A 20,665-nucleotide genomic window follows, 5' to 3' on the forward strand; every position below is an offset into this window, starting at 1 on the left:
TCATTGTTCACAAAAAATGCATCACTATCTGTAAACAGTTCCCCAACATTAAGATCACACTCGATTGCCAATTGTTTGGTGGGGTTTCTTTCTTTCTTTCTTTTTTTTTTTTTAAATTACACCCTAAGATACCATTCAGGATCCTTAAAGAGTGTTTAGCTACAAAGGTGACTGTATGTTTGGCATCAACCATGAAGCTCTGCTGATGACCTAGCTCTGTAAAATACCTTTGAAATCTTAAGGCAGATTTTCTTTAAAGGTTTCAACTTTGAAATACAAGCATTAACAGGGAAACCCTTGAGAGCAACAGATTTTGAAAACATACCAGAGAAACAAAATAAAATACATTATTAAAATATCTTACACATTGTGTCAAAGACCTTGGTTTGTGTGAAACTCAAACGAGACAGTCCTGAGCCCCATGACTCATATGCACACATGTGCACCCACCTGCCACAGGCTGCAATGGAATAAGCTGCTGAGTTGTCATCTATAAAAGTCTAGACTTTGAAATCAGTTTAAGTTTTAGTTCTCTCTTTCTACTAAAAATAATCCAAGAATTCTTTTAAAATGTTCATGACGCCTCCTTTTTTTTAGATCAACATTTCCTCGTTATAAGTTGCTTTATAAAGTAATTTTCTGAGGTGGTTCATGAGAGGAACTTACAGAGGAGTTAAGAGCAGAGCAGTAAAAAATGAAATGCAGTAACAATAAAGTTTCTAAAAAGACAAGTATCAAACCAGCCCTGAATTTACTTCAACCATCGTCTTATACTTCCTTCCGACCTCAGTTTAAACTTCCGCAGAAGCCTGAGCACCAGGCAGGCAACTTAGGCTTAAAAGGGTTTGCAGACTGTATCTTAGCAATCAGGTGATGCCAACTGTTCCTAAGCAGCTTGTGAGGAAACTGGCAAAGAATAAAACATTACAATGTTTTAGTCTATGCTTTTTTTTTTTAATTTAAATTTGACTACAGAGATTGAAATGCAGAGCTCAGGTTTATGTCACAACTTTGTTACACCCAGATGTAAATTCTGGACAAAAAGGACAGGTACAGAAAAAGGCAATAGGATTCATATTTTTCCTAAAGAGAGATCTGGAATGGTTTTGGTTCTCATTTACTGATGTAACCGATAAACTAGGATGGCACTGTAAAAGTAATTCTCAATTCTTTTAAAAATGCTGGAAGCATTTCATATTTTCTTTCTGAGCATCTCTGTTTTGTTTGTGATGGCTTTCACAGTGACAAACACAGCAGAGTGAATCATTTTTTCTTCTTTGCATAAAAATATTTCAGACTAAAGTAACATATTCTAAAGTACCAAAAATTATCAGAAGCTGTATGTGACCAGAAATCTTGCTAATGAAAATGTCGATTTGTTGCCTGGTACAGAAAACTAAGTAAGGCCACGACATACATATGTGATTCATTTGTCACAGGACAGTACAACAGCAGTATTTCTGAGTCAGGTACAGGGAACAAAAACAATGCTGGCTTCCTCTGAACACAGACTAGCCCAAGGTGTCTCCAGACCAACACACGTTTTGCTTTCCCAACAATAGTTTTGCAAATACCTTGTGCCAGTATAAAGCAACACTGTTACTGCAAAAATATCACTACCCCTCCTTTCTCTTAACAATAGTATGAACTTTTATTGGATTTTATTGCTTATAAAACTACTTGTGAACATGCTATTGTCTAGACTGTCGGCAAGCCAAGGTATGCATTAACGTTACCCGTCTGCGTTCAGTTCAACTTGTACAGGATGCAACGACCAACCTTTGATGTACGCATCCTATAATAAACTTCAGTGTTTTGCCCTCTTCACTAAGTAGGAGTCAAGGGACATGTGTAGCAAAGAGTTCTTGACAGCTGGGTACTATAAAACTGAAGGCATAATTATAGAATTACAACTTGGTTAAACGCGCACAAAAGCCTTTAAGAAAAGTCACAGAAATTGCCACTTTTGGATCAAATGTCATTAAAAAAGACATTTTCTTTAATTTTTAGCAAATTAAAACCAAAGGCAATTTAATACAAGAAGAAAACAGATAGAAACAGACAGCCAAATCAGCTTATTTATTTTAATTCACAGTATATCAATGTATACAAGTTGATGTCCAAGTTAGTAAAGTTTCAAGTTTTCTAGGAAAGTGAGCACTGTTTGCACACGCAGATGGTCCAAAGTGATGGTTTCAGAGTGCTACACTACAACTCAAACCCAAAGCCAGCAGCAGGCAGCATTTCATGGCCAGACACTGGCTGCGTTCCAGCCAAGCCAACCCCAGCTTCAAACAAGCCAGAGGCTGTTGATTCTCTCACCAACAAAACCCACACAGTACAAATCTCATTCTGGAAACAATAACTCAACTAAAACTAAAACCTACAAAGAAATTGTTTGTGATGGACGCAAACAGAAACAGTATCTGAAATATTTGTAAATAAGCACGCGCTTTACTTTCTTACGGAGTAATATAGCCAAGTATCAGCTGAAATGTCTTCACAGATTTTCCCATTTCTAAAGTTTTTACCATCTTTGGGTAACGTAACTAGAAGAACACGGAAATCTTCAACTCTTTAGTGAAATCCATACTGATGCACTCCAAAGGAGCAGTATCAAGCAGCCATCATTTTATACTTAAATGCCATTTAAAACAACTGTTCTAGACAAAGGATATATAAGATCTGTCTTTAAAAACAGAACAAAATTACTCCCCCCCCCCCCCCCCAACTTTCAATGTGATTTCTAATGGCTCTGTTGTAAAACTGATCTTCAGTTAAGGAGTAGGGAGATTTTGAAGGCAGGGGAGGTGGGGTAGTTTGTTTTTCAAATCTGAAGGTTACTATATTAAACAAGTAACATTCTGAAGTATTATTTAGATAAAGGATTTATCTACAGGTTACTGAATAACTCAAAAACCAGCCTGCAAATAATTGAAAATGTACATATCTGCCACATACAAAAATAGCTGCCCCGATGAAAAGGTGAAGTCATAAACCTGATTTCAAAAAAAAACCCGAATGAAACTGGTACTACAGTCATATCTCACTGTATAGATGGTGTGGGTTACAGGAATCTCACCTGGTCTACAGAGTGGAGATAATCACCAATTTGCAGAAGTCATCCTGAAAGAGTAGACACTAAATAACTGAATAAGCCCTATGATCTTTGAGCTGCTACTGATTCCACTCAACAATGCCAACTTGTTCCCTACAGAAGTCAGTCTTTCAGTTTACTTTTAAATGGGGCAGCTGGTACGAGAAGTGAATTTTTCAGGAACGGTTAGTTCTGTCTTGGAAAGTCTTGGGCAAGAGAGAACCAAGAAAAGAAGCTGAGTATCTGCAAGAAGGCAGTAACTTCAAAGGTGCTGCAAGACAGACAAAAGCTGAACAGTTTAAGGAGAAACTTGATGTGATTTAGAAAGGTGGACAGCCCTGCAGAGTCCAAACAGAAGAAGGTGTATCAGCTCAATGACAGCTGAATGGAGAAATACTTACAGATACCAAGGTGGCCACTACTACAGGAATACCTAAGGACTTTCTAATATTAAGATGCATTTTTAGAATGTTAAGCTTAACATATAAATGAACATGTTTAGTTTGGACACTACAACTGTATTATAGCATGTAACATATATGGGGTCACACAGCCACTCAATCTACTAAAAAAAGAACTGTGCTGCCTAGAAAGGGGTTTAATACCCTTTCAAAATACCTCCTTTCCTAGTGATGTTACCTAGAGGAAGGATTAGAAACATTTAATAGACAATGTCTCCATTTCTTTATCCTTCAATCCATTTTCCAGTTCTAGTATCTCTTTCATAAATGGTAATGGCTATTCACAATTCTTTATTCTGTAGGCAGCAATTTTCTCCCCAGCTGACTGCTTTTCTCTTTTTAACATTAATTTTATGTGCTATTTTCTTGCCTGGTCAACCAAAATTGTCAAGATCTTACTCCATCTCTTGGTCATAAGCTTTACATTTGCTTATATTGAATGATTCTTCACCTTCAAATCACCACCTCTCTCTTCAGTTCCTTCTCCATATTGTTTAATGTTAAATCATTACGCTAAATAAAATAATGATTTTGTCAGTATGTTAAACAGCATGGTTCCCACACGCATTTCAGGAGGAGGAGATAGGTAAGAGAGAAACCAGGACCTTGCTAGCAAATCTCTTTCCCTTATAGTTCTTAAATATTTACTTTAATCCCACATCTTCTGTATCTCTTCATCAGTTATTAATCTATGAGAAAACCCTCACCGCCCTACCTGTAACAACGTTATTCTTTTACGTAAGCAGAGACTGACTGGGAAGTTTGTTGAGAGCTCCCGGCAAACGCGAGACATTAAATCAGATGAATCACCCTTATCCCCAGGCTTACTGACTCCTTCAAGATCTCTTTTTGAAGGATGCTTTCCCTCTTCAAAAAAGCAAGTTGATTGTTCCCACCGTATCATATCTATCTGTGTGTGAACTGACTCCATTCATCACTGCACTTGTTTTATTAGCCTGCCTGGTAGGGAAGTCGGATTTCTTAATCTATAATTCACAGGGCCCCTCCTGGAGCCCTTTTCAAAGGCTGGGACAAACTTGTTGCTTTCTGTTGGCACTGAGGCGGGTTTTAGCACTACTGTTGTTTATATTTAAGCAGTTTCACATTTGAATTTACATTAGAGCTCTTGGATGAATGCAGTTGGAGCCCAGTGATACACTACATTTGATTTTCCTGAGGATTTTGCCCCCGTCTGCTAAAATGCATTCAGTAGCCATTTCAGTTTGAGACTTTGCCTTTGACTTATTCTCTCCCTTGCTCCAAAGAATGACCCTGTCGCAAGAACATGTGGGTGTGCTCCCACATATTTTCTGCTCATGAACAACAGTGCAAAAACCCCAAATTTACAGTTCTTCATTAAGAACACAGTTGTTTACTAGATGAGGAGATTCAACTGCTATAAATATCTCAGAAAGATGCCGAAAAAAAACCCTGAATGTTACCCTTTGCTTCCAAAGTAATTTGGCTCGATGAAAGTACTTGCAACTTAAGTTTTCAGTAAACCACAATTATTTATATAGAAGAATAGGTTGCACAGAGAGGTTTCCTTATCAAAAAAAAGGTTCACCTTGAAAAAAGCTTCAAAACAAGTTCTGCAAAAGAAAGGACCGGATAATAGGGAGCCCAATAACTGGGTAAAGAAACCACCATAGATCAGCAACAACTTTAGCAACTGGAGCCCGTGCGCATAGAACATCTATGGACAACGGCACACATGCACAGGAATGGCACCAGCAGGACTTGGGTTTCCATTGCTGTATTTTTCAGTCTTTCAAAAATGATTCAACGGTTTTTAGTTTGATTTTTTTATGGCAACTTATAAAAACACCACATTCCTGGGGTATCTGCAGGTTTCTAACACCACAGTACAGAAAGCCCACACCATCCAAAACACATAAACGTTTATGGAAACTCAAAGAGATGAAGGTCCTGCCTAGCTCACTATGTGCTTAGTTTGTCATACATGCAAAATGTAGCCAGACATACAGAGGAAACAAGAATCCCTTTGCAGGGATTATGTTACAACGCCCTGAGACGAGAGCAGCCATAACCCACCAGAGCCAGTCATAATTTTACCTGGGCTATCTACTGTTGGTTTTTTTGTTTTTTTTTTTTTTTTTAAATTATTATTTCAAATGTCCTTTTTGGTTGTTTTGTTGTGAACATATGAAATTCACTCTGGCATTACTTCCAAGTAAGAGTGTTAACTGATGACAGCCAACCATACATGTAAGGATGGAATTATCTTATGTAAGCATCAACTAATAATTTTATCTCCAGTATTATAAGAAAATACTTACTTTATAACCATTACCATGTACCAAACATTTAGTCAGCACAAATATTCATGTTTTACTAATAGAAAAGCACAACCACACACACACGTACATACAGAGCAACGACAGGGTTGCTGCCTCAAGTACGATCAGCCCTGCATGGCCTCTGAGATGCCCAGACCTGATTTAGCCTTCCAGGAAGTCAGATACTAGGCATAGCAATGAATTTATAACATGGGCTGTGACATACTCTAAAAGGCACGCATATATTGCTGGAGGAGTGGTTAACTTAGTCAAGATATAATGGAATTACATAGAAGAATCCCTTGGAGGCCTCCTTCTGTGCTCTCATTTTCTACTTAGGTTACGTGCTTTTCATATCAATATTTTTTTCCCCCAGTATGCAAGAACATGCTGATAATACAGTGATTTGTTATAATACAGTGATAGTTCTTCAATAAAGCAATTTTAAATGCAAATTACAGACTTCTAAGTTGCCATGCCTGATTGCATCACCTGGACATAGTTTGTAGATAGCAAATTTAAATAAACTTTGAAAATGTCAATATATGAAATGCAACTACATAAAGTCTGAATTAGCTTTACATAGCTGATTTTACAGATTTTACCATTTATCTGTAACTACCTAATTCTAAGACACAGGAATAGCATACATTTAAGTAATTCTCGGATGATATTAAAAAAACCCCGAAACTGTGAGCAATCATATTTGAACTTTTTAAGTATATAATTTCCTATGAGTTCAAGTATCTAATCCTAGCTTGACCTGGCAAGCTGCCTCATGTGAGAACAGCAATGTGATTCGCTGTTCTCTAAAATTCATAGTTTGAAGCCAAGATATTTAGTGATTATATTTTCATTAATCATACCATGAACAATTGTTCTGATCAGATAACTGGATACAAAAAAAAGGATTATGGGATATGCTGCTGAAAAACTACAAAATTTCCAGCTTACTTAAGGTCAACTACAATAGGAAAATACAGGTCTAAGTTTTACAAACTTGATTCCTTTATGCAAGTGAGTTTTTCAGAAAAAAAGTGAATTAAAAAGTAAAGGTGACTGCTTAGCTTTGGGGCTTGGTAATTGGTACCAAGTATCCCACACACTATTGCAGAATCTATTATTACTACACTGCGCTCTCATCTATTGGAGCATGTTGGAAAAGTCAACATCGCTGTTGCAAAGCAACCCAAGATTTTGTACTTCACTGTGTGTACTCCCTGGACTGCAGGGGGACAGCCTGCCTCACCAGGGTCTTCACCACGGGCTGCAGGGGAATCTTCGCTCTGGCGCCTGGAGCATCTCCTCCCCCTCCTTCTGCACTGAACTTGGTGTCCGCAGGCTTATTTCTCTTACATGTTCTCACTCCTCTCTCTGGCGGCTGTTTTCCGCACTGTCCCAACTTTTTTTCCTTCTTAAAAATGTTATCACAGAGGCGTTACCACTATCACTGATTGGCTCGGCCTTGGCCGGCGGCGGGTCCATCTTAGAGCCGGCTGGTATGGGCTCGCTCTCTCTCGAACACAGGGGAAGCTTCCAGCAACTTCTTACAGGAGCCACCCCTGTAACCCCCCCCGCTACCAAAACCTTGCCACATAAAACCAATACATTCACTCATTTTGCTTTCCAGATTTTCATACTTCCCAACTCCCGTAAATAAATTAGCTTCCTTACCTTCATAATGTTTACTAAGTCTGTTTGATAATAGCGATCTTGGTGTGCATTAGCAGCTGCTAAAGTGAGAAGATAATCATTCCTTGCATGGATAGCCTTGGAATTACACTCGGATCGTCGTGCTTTTAACTACAACAAGAAATGGAAGTTAAAAGAGAGGTACTAATGAGAAGTTAAATGACCAAACATGTATAAATAGTAAATTAATATGCATATGTATGTATTAATATAGTCAAAACTTTAAGGGATTAATAGCTTAACAGTTTTGTTAACAGTAAGGGGATTTCTAATGTATTTTTCTCTCATGCAGTTGTAATTTCACATGCGGTCTTCAAAGAACACTTATAACTTTATTAGAAAAAATCTCCTTGTAAACTTGGTTATATGTAATTCTGCACACTGACTGCTGAGAGAGTGCTCTTATCTCATCGCTGATTCTAACAATATACCTTCCAAAATGTCAGTCATCTCTAGATTCCAGACAACTTCAGTCATATGCCTCATGAAATTAGCACCAAAATTTAAGTTCTTCTTAGACTCACCTTTACGCTTGCCTTTTGCAAGCTTATTCTTGACTGAAAAAGACTAAGTTTGGACCTGAAACAGAAATTAACAGAAGATATTACGGTCTTACACCATTTCTATAAAAGTACAGGATAGACAGTCCACTGCACTTCACTTCTGCAAAATTTTCATTTAAATAACTGTTTATGCCTAAATTTTTATTTGTATAGTTTTAAGTAAAGCTTAAGGATAGAGGAAAATATTACAAACTATCCTCTGCTGCATCAATAGTATCTTCATTGTATGTTCTGAAATCTTTTGCACACCTTACCCTGATTTTGGAACAAAATTTAAATACATTGTGAAAGAGGAATTGGGTGGCGGCTGCAACTCAAGTCATTTTGGTGTTTGATGGATTTTAAGTTAGCTCAAAGTGCTATAAATTTGAACTACTGGTCATCTGAAGGGATATTAATGCAAAACCATTAGCAATTATATTCCAGGAAGCTAGAAGAGTACCCACATACAGACACATATTTTTAAAAGCATAATTGGTTTGATTTTCACATTTGGATTCATGAAAAAGAATTAGAGAACTACTCAGCTATTTGAAACATGGTGGTTTAAAAAGTAAGTAAGAAAGCAAAATCAAGTAAATAGCTATTTTAATCTGCCCAATACTGCAGCATGAATCTGTCCCCAAATTCTCAAGCTCAAGGTTTTGATTGTTTTGTTTGTTTCTTTGTTTTTTTTTACTTTCTTCAGGTATTACAGGTAATCTTGATAAAGTTCTTCTTTTCATCATCCAGCCCCCATAAAGTGAAAGAGAGAAAAATTCTCTAATGAAACCGTAATTTCTTTTCATTCCCTGAGAACGATTCTGAGTAATTTCTAAAAATAAAATAAATAAATAAATTTGCAAAAAAGGGTCAGGCAAATTCCCACAAGACAGGCCAAACTCCAAACTGAAAACATGTGAGTTACTTCTTTCCTGAAAAGAAGGAAATCAACCTCTTTAGGATGTCAAGGAGCATAAAAACCTAAAGCTTCAGAAATTTATCTTCAAAAATGGAAAATAGTGTCCCATCCCCTCTCCCCCTCCAAATGGACTGATACCAAATTTGAGATCTGTGGAGAGAAAAGGAAGTAAGCAGCCTTTAATATCAAAAAGAGTGCCAGCTCACATACTGTCCTTTGAAAATGTCAATTTAAAGCAGTTAGTTTAAACTCCTTCCTAAAGAAACCAGCCCAAGTAAGTTATGCGTTACTATCAGGGTAGTAGCATGCTTGAAATGGTTACAAAAACGTATATATGCAAAAAGAAAAAAAAATTGGTACAAGCTCATTGAAAGCAATTACCTTTCTTCCAACATAATATCAAGTATAAAAAAATAATACAAGTACAAGTCTGCTTTATAAGCATGCAATTATTTATACATATGCTATTATAAAAACATACTTGGCCTCAATATCAGCTTTCTCCCGCACTGCTTGAGCCATCTGTTCAGTCTCAAAATATTTCTTTTTGCCTTTAGCTAAATCTTTTACTGTCTCTTGTAATTCAGCTTGGATCCTTGTCAACTGGTCCACGCACTAAAAAAAAGCATTCAGGAAACAAAACATTAATTTTTTTTGCATCCAAATAATACTATCATCATAATTTTACTACATTTATTTATTACATTTTACATGGAACAACATGGTCTCCAAGTCACTCTTGGTCAATTATTCATGCCTTTCTTTTAAAGCTGATCAGAACATAAAATCGTATTTCTTTCTTTCTTTCTACTGCTGTTTATTCAAATTCAACGATAACTTGCAAATTAAACATAAAAGTTCTGAAAGCTTTGGATGAGGTAATTAGTTGCAATAATTGGAATACAATTGGGAAAAATCCAAAGGCAATCTACTGGAGGTGATACAAAAAATAATTAATCTTTCCTTCTCTAAAATTTACAACATAAGAGAAAAGCTTCCATGTAAAACACAACAACACAACAGCAACAAGAACCATTTGATAAACATTATTTTAAGAGCTCATTTTTCTTAAACTATTTCGAGAGCTTTTCAACAAATAGGGTTATATCAGAAAGCAGTGTCATTCACAAAGAAAACTTAGAGGCTTAATATGTATAGCAAGCTAGTCAAGGAGTGAAAATAATTCCATCCATTTTCCATATGACCCAACCAGTGTTACGACATACATTTTAATGTCAAAAAATAATATTCAAAAGAATAGCAGAAAAATTACTGTACTGGTTTTGGCTGGGAGAGTATGAATTTTCTGCATAGTAGCTGGTACGGTGCTATGTTTTGGATTTGTGTCTAAAACTGTGTTAATAACACAGGGATATTTTAGCTGTCGCTGAGCAGTGCTTACACAGTGGCAAGGTCTCTTCTGTTTCTCATGCTGCCCTGCCAGCAAGTAGGCTGGGGGTGCACAAGAGGGTGGGAGGGGACACAGTGGGGACAGCTGACCCCCACTGACCAAAGGGTATCCCATACCATACAACGTCGTGCTCAGCAATAAAAGCCGGGGGAAGAAGGAGGAAGGAGGGGACATTCGGAGTTTGGATATCTGTCCTCCCAAGTCACTGTTATGCCTGATGGAGCCCTGCTTCCCTGGAGCTGGCTGAACACCTGCCTGCCAGTGGGAATGACTGAATGAATTCCTTATTTTGCTCTACCTAATAAACTGTCTTTATCTCAACCCACAAGTTTTCACACCTGTACCCTTCCAATTCTCTCCCCCATCCTGCCAGAGAAGAGTGAGCGAGCGGCTGCTTGGGCTGCACTGCTGACTGTAGTTAACCCACAATTACCAAAATGTTCAGCAATTCTTCAAACATCCTATCAGCTTCAAAAAAAATTTCTGGGAAAGGATCTATGTTAAACAGAAAGAATCTACTTAACAAACCAAATGTGAATTATCAATATTTAGAATTATACTATCTTTAAAAAGAGATTTGTAAAGATTTTCGTTTACCCAAACTAGCTTAAGTACATATAAGAGTGATAGTTCAATGCATTTATATTTAATTATAGATATTACAGACTAGATGTGGTCAACGAAGGCTCCAGGCAGAGCCTCAAGCTAGCTTAAGGAAACCAGTTTGCCTTTCAATTTGCCTTTCTGTCCTTCAAAGACCAGACCCAAGGTCCCACCTCTTTTCACACCATTATCACATACCCAGCTTCTCCCATTCAAGGTGCCACATGTTGTCCTCTTACTGAACACCCCTCCTAAACACCTAAGGTTTTTCATTCCACTAACTATTAATGCATGTAACCTCTTTTACAAGCACTGCAAGACTAATAAGGTGATGTAATCTAACAACATAACATTAATTTCACAGTATTCAACAACTGTTAAAAGCAATATCCAGCCACCTGCAAAAAAGAAACTTTTTGTTTCAGTCAATAGAAATTGCTCATCTTCCCATCACACAATTCTGCTCTCACTAAAAGTGTCAAATTCCTTTCTGGCTGTTAAGTATGTAAAAATTCATATAAGTTCACACTAAACCCAGTATTTGATGTGGGCAGAGCAATAAAGCAATGGGCTCCGTAAGGTAAGCTTCGCAGTGGGTGGTTTGGGGAGTGGCTGAGGGCAGGATTGGGTTTTTTGAAGACCCCTGAGTGTATGATAGAAAAACGAAAGGTAGAAAAATCTGTATATATTGGACAGCTGACAGAGACCTAAAATCATTTCAAAAGGACTGGGTTTCTGCTACATCAATCGGTATTTTGATCCCTGAAGCCTCCTGCCGGCATCAAAAAATTAAAATATCAAATAACCCTAGTTGTTAACACAATCATTTTAAAAGCATAAAATAATCTTGCTTTGGCATCTCTTAAGAATAAAAAACTGTCAGGAGACTGGATGTCATTTAGGGTTTTTGGGTTGGGTATACACCGGTTGTATGTAAAAAGCTGTTTCAGAGAGCTGGCAGAGATGATTTCTTGATGCAATGCCTCCATGCAGAGCGATTTTATTCTGTTTGCCTTTCAGTCTTCTGATACAGATCCGTGCGAACGTCTGCAGTGGTGGCCACATCATCTTTCCTGAAGGTATCTGACGAACGTACACTGCAGCTCTCTGCCTCGTCTTCCAAGGCCAGCGTATGAAACCACACATCACTTACGGGATAAGCTTACAAGGTCTCTGGGGAAAGATAATGGTAGAGGGGGCTCCTGCCCTCTGAACAGCCTTCTCGTCTGTGTCCAAGAGCCGCTGAGTGAGGGCAGGGGATCGGTTTCCTTAAGAGGTCAGACGTGGTCTACAGGAGACACATTTATTACCCCCGCTCCAGAGTCACTTTGCAATTTAGCAATATTTTTCAGCAAATTATGAAGAGGTTTTCTGAAATTGTTCCAGTTTAGTATTAAAATGGGTCATAAAAATGAAGTTTCTATATGCTACCAAGTCACGGAAGTAAAAGTTTACAGAAACATCTGGAAAATAAAGATGACATCTCATCAAGAGCAACTCAATACCTACTGCAACCTTGGAAGGAGACGCTGTTTCTAATAGAAACTCGATTTTAGATGGGCATTCCAGTGTAACATTACAAGTATTTTACTGACTCTGAATTTCAATTTTGATAAGCTTTGTCTGAATGCACTGTATAAAACAATAAATTTGTTGTGGAGGAAAATTAATACCACCAAGTGGATGGTTATTCCACGTTGTAGAAAAAGTGTATCACTGTTAGAATACTTTGAAGCAGAAGTACCTCCCCGATAATTTTAATAACTTGTTCTGCTAATTCAAAAATGCAGGAAAAAAGGAACCTCTATCATTTGTATAAATTTAAGGAAGTGGTCCCCACTTCTACTGCAGACTCCTAAACACTGAACTATCAGCACTTGCAGAAAGATAAAACTGGAGATGATTTACCCAGTAAGGATACTATAAAATTGCTACAGCATTGTCTGGAAAGCTTCACAGAAAAATGAAATTCCACAGAACAATAAAACAACATTAATAAAGTTAGTTTTTCCTCCAGAAAAACAGATATTACGCACGCTTCTAAGAGCTGTATAATAACTTGTTCAGAAAAGAGAGCTCGTGTTACACTAACATCTATTTAGAAATTTGTAGTCAAATATTTTACAAAATGCTACTCTAGAACATTTAACTAGGTAAGTTACCATTAGTTGTCATCACTTTTTAGCAAACAAAACTGAAATGGTGCATTGTTTGGGTTTTTTTTCTTTTACCTTGAATGGATCATTCAAATTAAATGCAGATGTGATGTTAATAAATGCTCAATAATAATGTACAGAAGAAATATTTATAACTACTAACTAATGCCTGAGAAAGTATCTTCCACGAGCGTTTCTATTTCCCTCCTTATGTTTCATCTAAGGCACACACTGAGCATTTGAAAAGAATCATTCTTGAAAACTTCCAAAAATGTATGTTTGGTGCAGCAGTGACTTTTTGTAAACTATTCTCACTCTTTAAAACAGAATGCTTTCTCCCTGCTCCAGCAAAATCTGCAGAACACAAACACAAAATAATTAAAATATGAAGAGTACTTAGCTTTACATAAATACACATCACTGTACTTTTAAAATGTGCCTTACTGCCTTATGGAAACAGATGGAACCTAGCATTATATTTGAAACGCATTCTGTATTAAGAGGTATGGTAGAGACCTCTTAAGACATAAATGACTTTCAAAGGCAACAACCAATTAAATGAAAGTCAAGCTTACTTTTCTCCTTGAACTACACTATTTTCTCTTCATGGATTAACAAATCAATTATAGAAGCTTTTGGAATACTTACTTGTGATACCTTTACAGGAGGTGGCTGGATAACCTGCATTCTACATCTTGAAGACTGCATAAGTCATTCCTTCAGGTTTAAGATAAGCCTTTTCTTAAAATCAGAACCTATTCTAACAAAACCCACTTGCAATTGTCACTGCAAAACCAATTCAGTGTAATTGCCACAACATGATGTTAGATTTGCAGAGATAGTTTTGACCAACGGCATATCACATTTAAAAGACTCATTTCCAAGCAACTTTGATTTCAGATAACATAGCTCAGATCTTCAACAAGCTGGCTATTTACTTCTATAACAACATGCATAGGAAGACACTGAAAAGTACAAACGTATTTTAGAAGTGCCCTACCAAAAGATTTCTAATAACCATTTTTTTCTAAATAAAACCAACATAAGTTTAAATAACTTATTAAAGTGCAAATACCTTCTTCAACTGCTGTTCCTTAAAGCACCGTACAGTCCTGGCTGGTTCAGAAATTAAGTTTTTATAGTTCTCACAGATACTGAGTCGGGATTGGGCCACTTGCATCGTGCCTTCTAAAAGTGATTTCCAAACTGAGTACATGCTCCTAAAATAATGAAACACAGAAAGGTTATGGGAAGGAAGAAAGGGAGGCCCGGCAATACACTGAAAATACAGGTTGGATTACATAATAGCAGCACAATTCTTCAAAGGATTGCTTTTAAAAATAAAGCTAAATCACAGTCCTTCATGCTGATTTGGCAAATACCTGCACTTTTAACAAAAATTTTAACTGAAATTTTACCAAAAGTAAAAATTTGCCTTCCTGTCCCTGCTTAGTGAGTGAATTTTTTGGCAAATATTTTCGGTTGAACCTGTTGCTCCAATGGAACAGACCCTACAGAATCCAGCAGCCAAAGTCAGACAATTTTGATAAGAACATGGATTTTATGATTTTGGGCATCTTGCAATCAAACAAATAGTTCTAGACTGCTAATCAATTTTGCCTCAGCTACCTGTAGTTTCTTCATCATGTGTAACAGGCCAAAGACAACAACTGTAACTGTGTAGTGAGCTTTGCAGGGCCCCAATAATTTACAAAAGCTCAGAAGTGTCCAGGTCAGAAGGACAAGGTGGAGCAGGGAGAGCGGGGGAAGAAGATGACAAAATGTCCCCTGCAGCTGGCAGAAAGGAAAGATTGCTGGAGCTTGCAGAGCCCAAGTACTTGGTGATAAGAAGGGAGGGGCGGCAGGTATTTGGAGAAGACCTCTGGGCACCATGGGTGTATCTGATGGCATGAAAGGTTTGCTGAGTGGGGAGCAAACTGCAGGTAGGAGGGGTCTGTGTGTTATGGGAGCATTTTATATACACTTAAGACTGATAATTCAGTTTATTCCTTCTCAGATACACAAGTGGTATGAAGGTGCTGAAAGTCCAAAACACAAATCTATCAACATTTTTTCCTGTTTGAAGTAAAACTTGTCAGAATACAAAGAACACATTAAAATAAAGTATCTTAAAACTTTTTCAAAATATTTAGGAGGTACTATACAAAGGTAAGAGGCTTTCAGCAACTGAGTCATTTCTGTTTTCATGTTATGATCCACCTTTCATGTTAATGAAACTAAGTTTGTAAACAACTGTTTCTTGCTTTGCGTCCTCTTTGCTGTCAGATGTGATCTGTGATCTTCATGAAGAATGGCCTCCTAAAAAGAAATTTGTTGCTGTCTTTTCCTGTGAAGAAATCCACATGCTTATTACTCTAACCGTAAAGCTATTTACTAAAATATATATTCAGATACAAGCATTAATACCCAAACAGGGTGTACAATTGCAGTTGTTGTCCTGTCTTGCCATTTTGTTTTTCCAATCTTCCTAAATTATTCAAATAATAAATATCTATTTAAGACTAATCCCAGAATTTCAGGGGAAAACAAAGCTTCACTTTTAACTGGCAATGCTCTACAACAAAGAAGAAAAATAACTACCTACAGAAGAGCAGTGTTTCATTGTTGAGTAAAATAATTATACAAATTGAAATTATAAAGACAGCTATTTTGAGATATCCAACTGTTAAATTACCTATAATCACTTCGTTCATCAGCTTTTACTCCAAGCCAGTCCTTCTTTAAGTATTGGCTAGCCAGCTTCTGAATGCTCTGTTAAAAGAAGGAAAAAGAGAAAGTTAAAAATAAGAGGTACCTAAAATAACATTTTTACCCCCGTATCAGACAAATTATAACCTGACATATAAAGAAGCAATCAATCTATAGTATTAGCAAACTACTACATTGCAAGACTTATTTTTACCCCTTTTTCTATTTTTGTTTGACTTTAGTTTCTGTTGAGGACAATTAATGAGTTTCATGTTAATATTTTAAATCAGAGGGACTCTAGCTGAGATCGACACATGCACACCTCAGCTCTGAAAGTATTTCTGCATGTGACTAACCCCTGTGAGACCAATAGTACAGAAGATGTTTGAGCAGTGTGTGGCAGAATCAGAAGCAGGAACATTGCAGGAAAAATGTCTCAATTTGTCACAGCTATAAGAATCAAGATTTTTATTTATCTGAATGAGGACATGGGGTTCTGAGAAGCAATGACATATTTGGCCATTTATCAGCCCACACCGAAATGCACAACTTTCATCATTCATGGTTGCACCGTTATCAGTGAATCAAAGAAGCTCTACTGCTCACAGGATCAAGCCTTTGCTCAGAAGATTACAACAGACTAGAGATTGAAAAATGCGGTTCATTTTTAATTATTAATGTTAATTACGCTCTTCAGTCTCCACGTTTCACTTTGCACCATCTTTGAAAATCAATAACAACATCTTCATACTCAAGCTCAGAAAGCAGCAAAACTGAATTTGTAAACAATGCGAGGGAGGGGGAGTCGCTGTAGCAGCAGTCCCTCCTTCGGCTTGTAATCTCATTTAACAGTATATATCACTTATGAATTGAGTACCATCACATGGAAAAGAGGATGTATATTATCCAACTCATGGAGTTGTATGACAGGTTTATGAACGCTGAGCAGCGTTCCCCCTTCTTCAAAAGAGCCATCACCAGAGAGGCACTCTCCAGCTTTTGTATAAAAGTATACTTAGCAAAGAAATGGGAGACCTGGGTTGAAATTCCCTTTCCAGCCAAGAAAAATCAAACCCGCAGATGCTGTCCAGAAGAGTGTATCCTGGGGAAAAGCCTGCATTGAGACTTCTTCGCATCCAACCCACTCAATGAGAGGCACGGTGCAGCATCATTTGTTTACATTTTCCATATTACATTTAAGATGCCATCACCTGCTAGGACAGCCTTTAAGTTCACTTAGAGAAAAATATCAGAACTATCTCAAAAAGCACAACCAGATTTCATTCTTGTCTTACCAGCCCATTTGATGCTAAAATTTACTACCAAGCTTACAATCTGATTGACACTTTCACACAGAAAAATGTTAATTGTTGCTAATACATCATTAGTGGAAAACTTAGGCTCCCTCATATTAAATATATCTATTTCACCTTACAGTCCAACTCCAACTGCTCTGAACCAGTCTGCTGAGCTGGGTACCAGTTTTCAGTGTTAACAATGCTTACAGACAGGTTTATGCTAATAGTCCTTGTGAAGCTAATTTCTTAATGCAAAACTCATTAATAAGTGTCCCAATGTGCTGCTATTTCCCATTCCAAGCTTCCACACCTTCCCAAGTTACCTTCCCCGATTTCCATTGCACTTTTTGCTCAGTTAAAGGTCATTTTCAAATTCCACGTTGGTATTTCATTCTGACATGTTCATGTATACAGTCAGCAATACTGTCCACAGGTAAAGTTATGCCTGTAACCATAAATTCTTGCATTTCCATTGCAGTTTCTTCCATTTTTTAAAAAAATGCATGAGTTGCATTAGGTAGCTATTAAAAATTCCAGATAAAAGGAAAAAATAACATTTCCTTTAACTCTGGCAGAGGAATCTGTGATGAGATTTGGAACTTTATTAGGTACTCCCACCTGGTGCTATTTTCATGTTTCCATCCCTTCTGTATCAGACTCTACCTACAAGATCTGCCTGAAGATGCTGAACATTCACAAACACAAAACTAACTATGAAAAAAGCTAACTGGCAGTTAAGGGCAAGCTATGCCAAAATGAACGATGCAAAAAAGTCACAACAGGGATAGATAAAGCCATTTTTGCACACAGAAACCTTATTACTGATGTCAGCAAATCAACTATAAAACTAGCGCGATTATATGAGCTTAGCCATTTATTTCCAAACTGAAGAAGCTCGCCACCAAAATCAATGAAACATCAAAGAGAAGGCTGCAGCTGCATGTCAAAGGTGTCTGATCATTTAGTACCCATTCATGAAAACCGATAAACCAAGTGTTGGCATTTCATACAAAACTGCTGTCGGCAAACGTATAGTTTTTAATTAGACCAGTACAGTAGGTTTGTTTTCTTAAAATTTATGCTGAATGTAACTTTTTTGTATGAGATCCTCCTTGTTCTATTCTCAATAACACTTCTTGTTCTGCTCTACCAAAACAAAGATACCACTGTCGGGCTCAAGCAGGGAAGTCAACTGATTGTTTAACCTTTGGCATCGCCCAACTTCACCCACAGCCTAGGAGCATGCTTGTTTTTTCCTCAGAGGTGCACATTGATCACGTTTAACAGGCTTGAGATAATTATATTTAAACACAAGAATAAACTTGTAGAGAGGCAAGAACAGAAGTCCATGCAGAATGCTCTCCTGATTTCAATATTGTTTGATGGCACATTTCCTTATTATTTATTTAAAAGTAACTAGAGAATGGAACAGAGCTTCACTGAGTAAAGGCGCTATCAAAAATTACAACATAAATCCCCATCCAAAGTTGAGTGAAATCCATAAAACCTCTTGTTCCTCTCAGTTTCACTGGGCTACAGACAGTCAGAGTGTCGTGACTTAAAATCCTGCTCAGGAGAAGCAATATTGCGAGGTCGGTGTATCTGCATCCCCAGCTGCCGCGTGGCTCACGAGCCCTGTGTCCCAGCATGCTGGGCACCTCCATGTACCATGCAAAGGCACAGGCCTGCCTTCAAAACCTTTGATATCTGAAAAAACACTAAAACCATTTTTAGTATAAATAAAACCACAATTCACCAAAACTACAAAAACAGTCTGCTCTGAAGGCTGTCAAACAAGAAGGTTTTCTGATTTAATTTTTTCCACTTCATTCTATGGTGTATATCATTGAATTTGAAAAAAGTTCAGTTAATTTTTTTTTAATCATAATGACAATTGACTTCTTTTAAAGTACACTATTTTTAATCAATAATTATTGACATGAAAGGTCAAAAATGTCTGAAATCCCCTGCAAGCACTGTGCAACCTCTGCTCACCCTTTGTCAAAAGAAATGTACTTGGTGACTTCACTTGTGCGTGTTATTAGCAAATTAAGCAGGATTTAGAAATAGCAAATATAAAACAGTGTAAACAGACTGGCTGTCACATAAACCCAATTTTAATTCATCTGAAGAAGATGCATATCCTTCCTCCACATCTCGGTTTTCCCTTCCTCCCCCCATCAAAATGTATGTTATATTTCTATGCTACAAACACATTAATATTACGTATTCATGGGTACTTCAACTGTTTGCAAATCTGCCTAACAGATGGATGGATGGAACATAAAATTGTGTCAATCAATCATCCAAGGAATCAACACCTATAAATGAAATTCTGCTGAACAGGAAGGCCATCCAAAAATCAGCACAGTTTCACGTATGCTCACATTCATATTTCCCCATGCTGCAGCTCCTATTTGATGTTCCCTATTACCAGATCTTACCCTCAAGTCTATTTATTGGTATTTTCTAATAAAGCCAGTTGTGACAGATATTGGGGGAGGAAAAAAAATTTTAAAAATGCTGTAATTCTAACAGAAAGTAATTACCACCAGAAAAGGAAAGATGTCCCAAATTAAAAGATCACCGATAGAAAAGTATGCGTCTTTTTAAAAGGTATAGGAATGATGCTTTTCAAAGCAGTCCTAAGAACTTTATCTGTAATAATTGAGAGGTGCTGATGACAGCCAGGTCCCCTAAAACCTATTATTGATTGCAGAAAGCATGGCAGACACTAGCTGATGTAACACTGCATTTTGGAAAATATCTGTCAACCAGACAAATTTAGTGCTCTTTTTCATTTAGGTGGTTTCAGTATCTTGCATCATTTTAATCACTTCTCTTTATCAGAGCAGAATCCATCAACCAACCCTTTATAACTTCCATTTCTACAAATAAATCTACACTGTGCTATTACTGTTGCATTAAAAAGGAACCTTGAATTGAGGACAAAGAAATACTGTCCTCGGAGTTATCTCTAATACTCAGCGATCCAAGGAACTCCAACATAGGCTGTAAGCAAATGGCCCAAATAATCCCTCTGAGTGGGAAAAAGGAAATGGATGGTAGAAAAAGCCCAGCCAGAAGGTAAGGCCTTAGGCACACGCTAAATCTGAGGCTGGCAGATGAGAAGGGCATATGGACAGCAGCTGCTGTAACAAGCCTATGATTGAAAAGCTTCCTCCAGCCATGCCGTTTGCAGCAGTGCTGGGACCTTGAAACAGCCAGCGACGGAGAAGATACAAAGGAATATGAAAGCAGGAGAAGAGGGGTGAGTTCCTACCTGAAGCCAAGTGCGAGTTGGGAAGATGATGTCCTGTATGTTTAATATTCGTTAGCTACTACATGATGTTAATACACTATTATTCTAGTTCAAAGAACAACTTTTCTAAGCGCTGATCACTGACAAGAGACAAAAAATAATGCTTTTTCCCCCCCCCCCCACGGATGCATGCATGGCAATTTGCCTGACTG

General features: G+C 37.4%; 1 protein-coding gene across 3 annotated transcripts in view; it reads right to left on the reverse strand.

Annotated features, from left to right (window-relative positions):
- FCHSD2 (FCH and double SH3 domains 2) overlaps positions 1 to 20,665 on the reverse strand; it is a 162,924-nt gene that overhangs the window by 59,220 nt on the left and 83,039 nt on the right. For all 3 annotated transcript variants that reach the window (XM_069808636.1, XM_069808638.1, XM_069808637.1), the window contains exons 4-8: positions 15,880 to 15,956; positions 14,260 to 14,404; positions 9,496 to 9,629; positions 8,075 to 8,129; positions 7,533 to 7,661 (exon numbers count right to left, since the gene is read on the reverse strand). In XM_069808636.1, coding sequence (XP_069664737.1) covers positions 7,533 to 7,661; positions 8,075 to 8,129; positions 9,496 to 9,629; positions 14,260 to 14,404; positions 15,880 to 15,956 — 540 coding nt within the window. The remainder of the gene's footprint in view (positions 1 to 7,532; positions 7,662 to 8,074; positions 8,130 to 9,495; positions 9,630 to 14,259; positions 14,405 to 15,879; positions 15,957 to 20,665) is intronic.

Source organism: Haliaeetus albicilla, chromosome 20, assembly GCF_947461875.1.
Source record: "Haliaeetus albicilla chromosome 20, bHalAlb1.1, whole genome shotgun sequence".
Classification (NCBI taxonomy): domain Eukaryota; kingdom Metazoa; phylum Chordata; class Aves; order Accipitriformes; family Accipitridae; genus Haliaeetus; species Haliaeetus albicilla.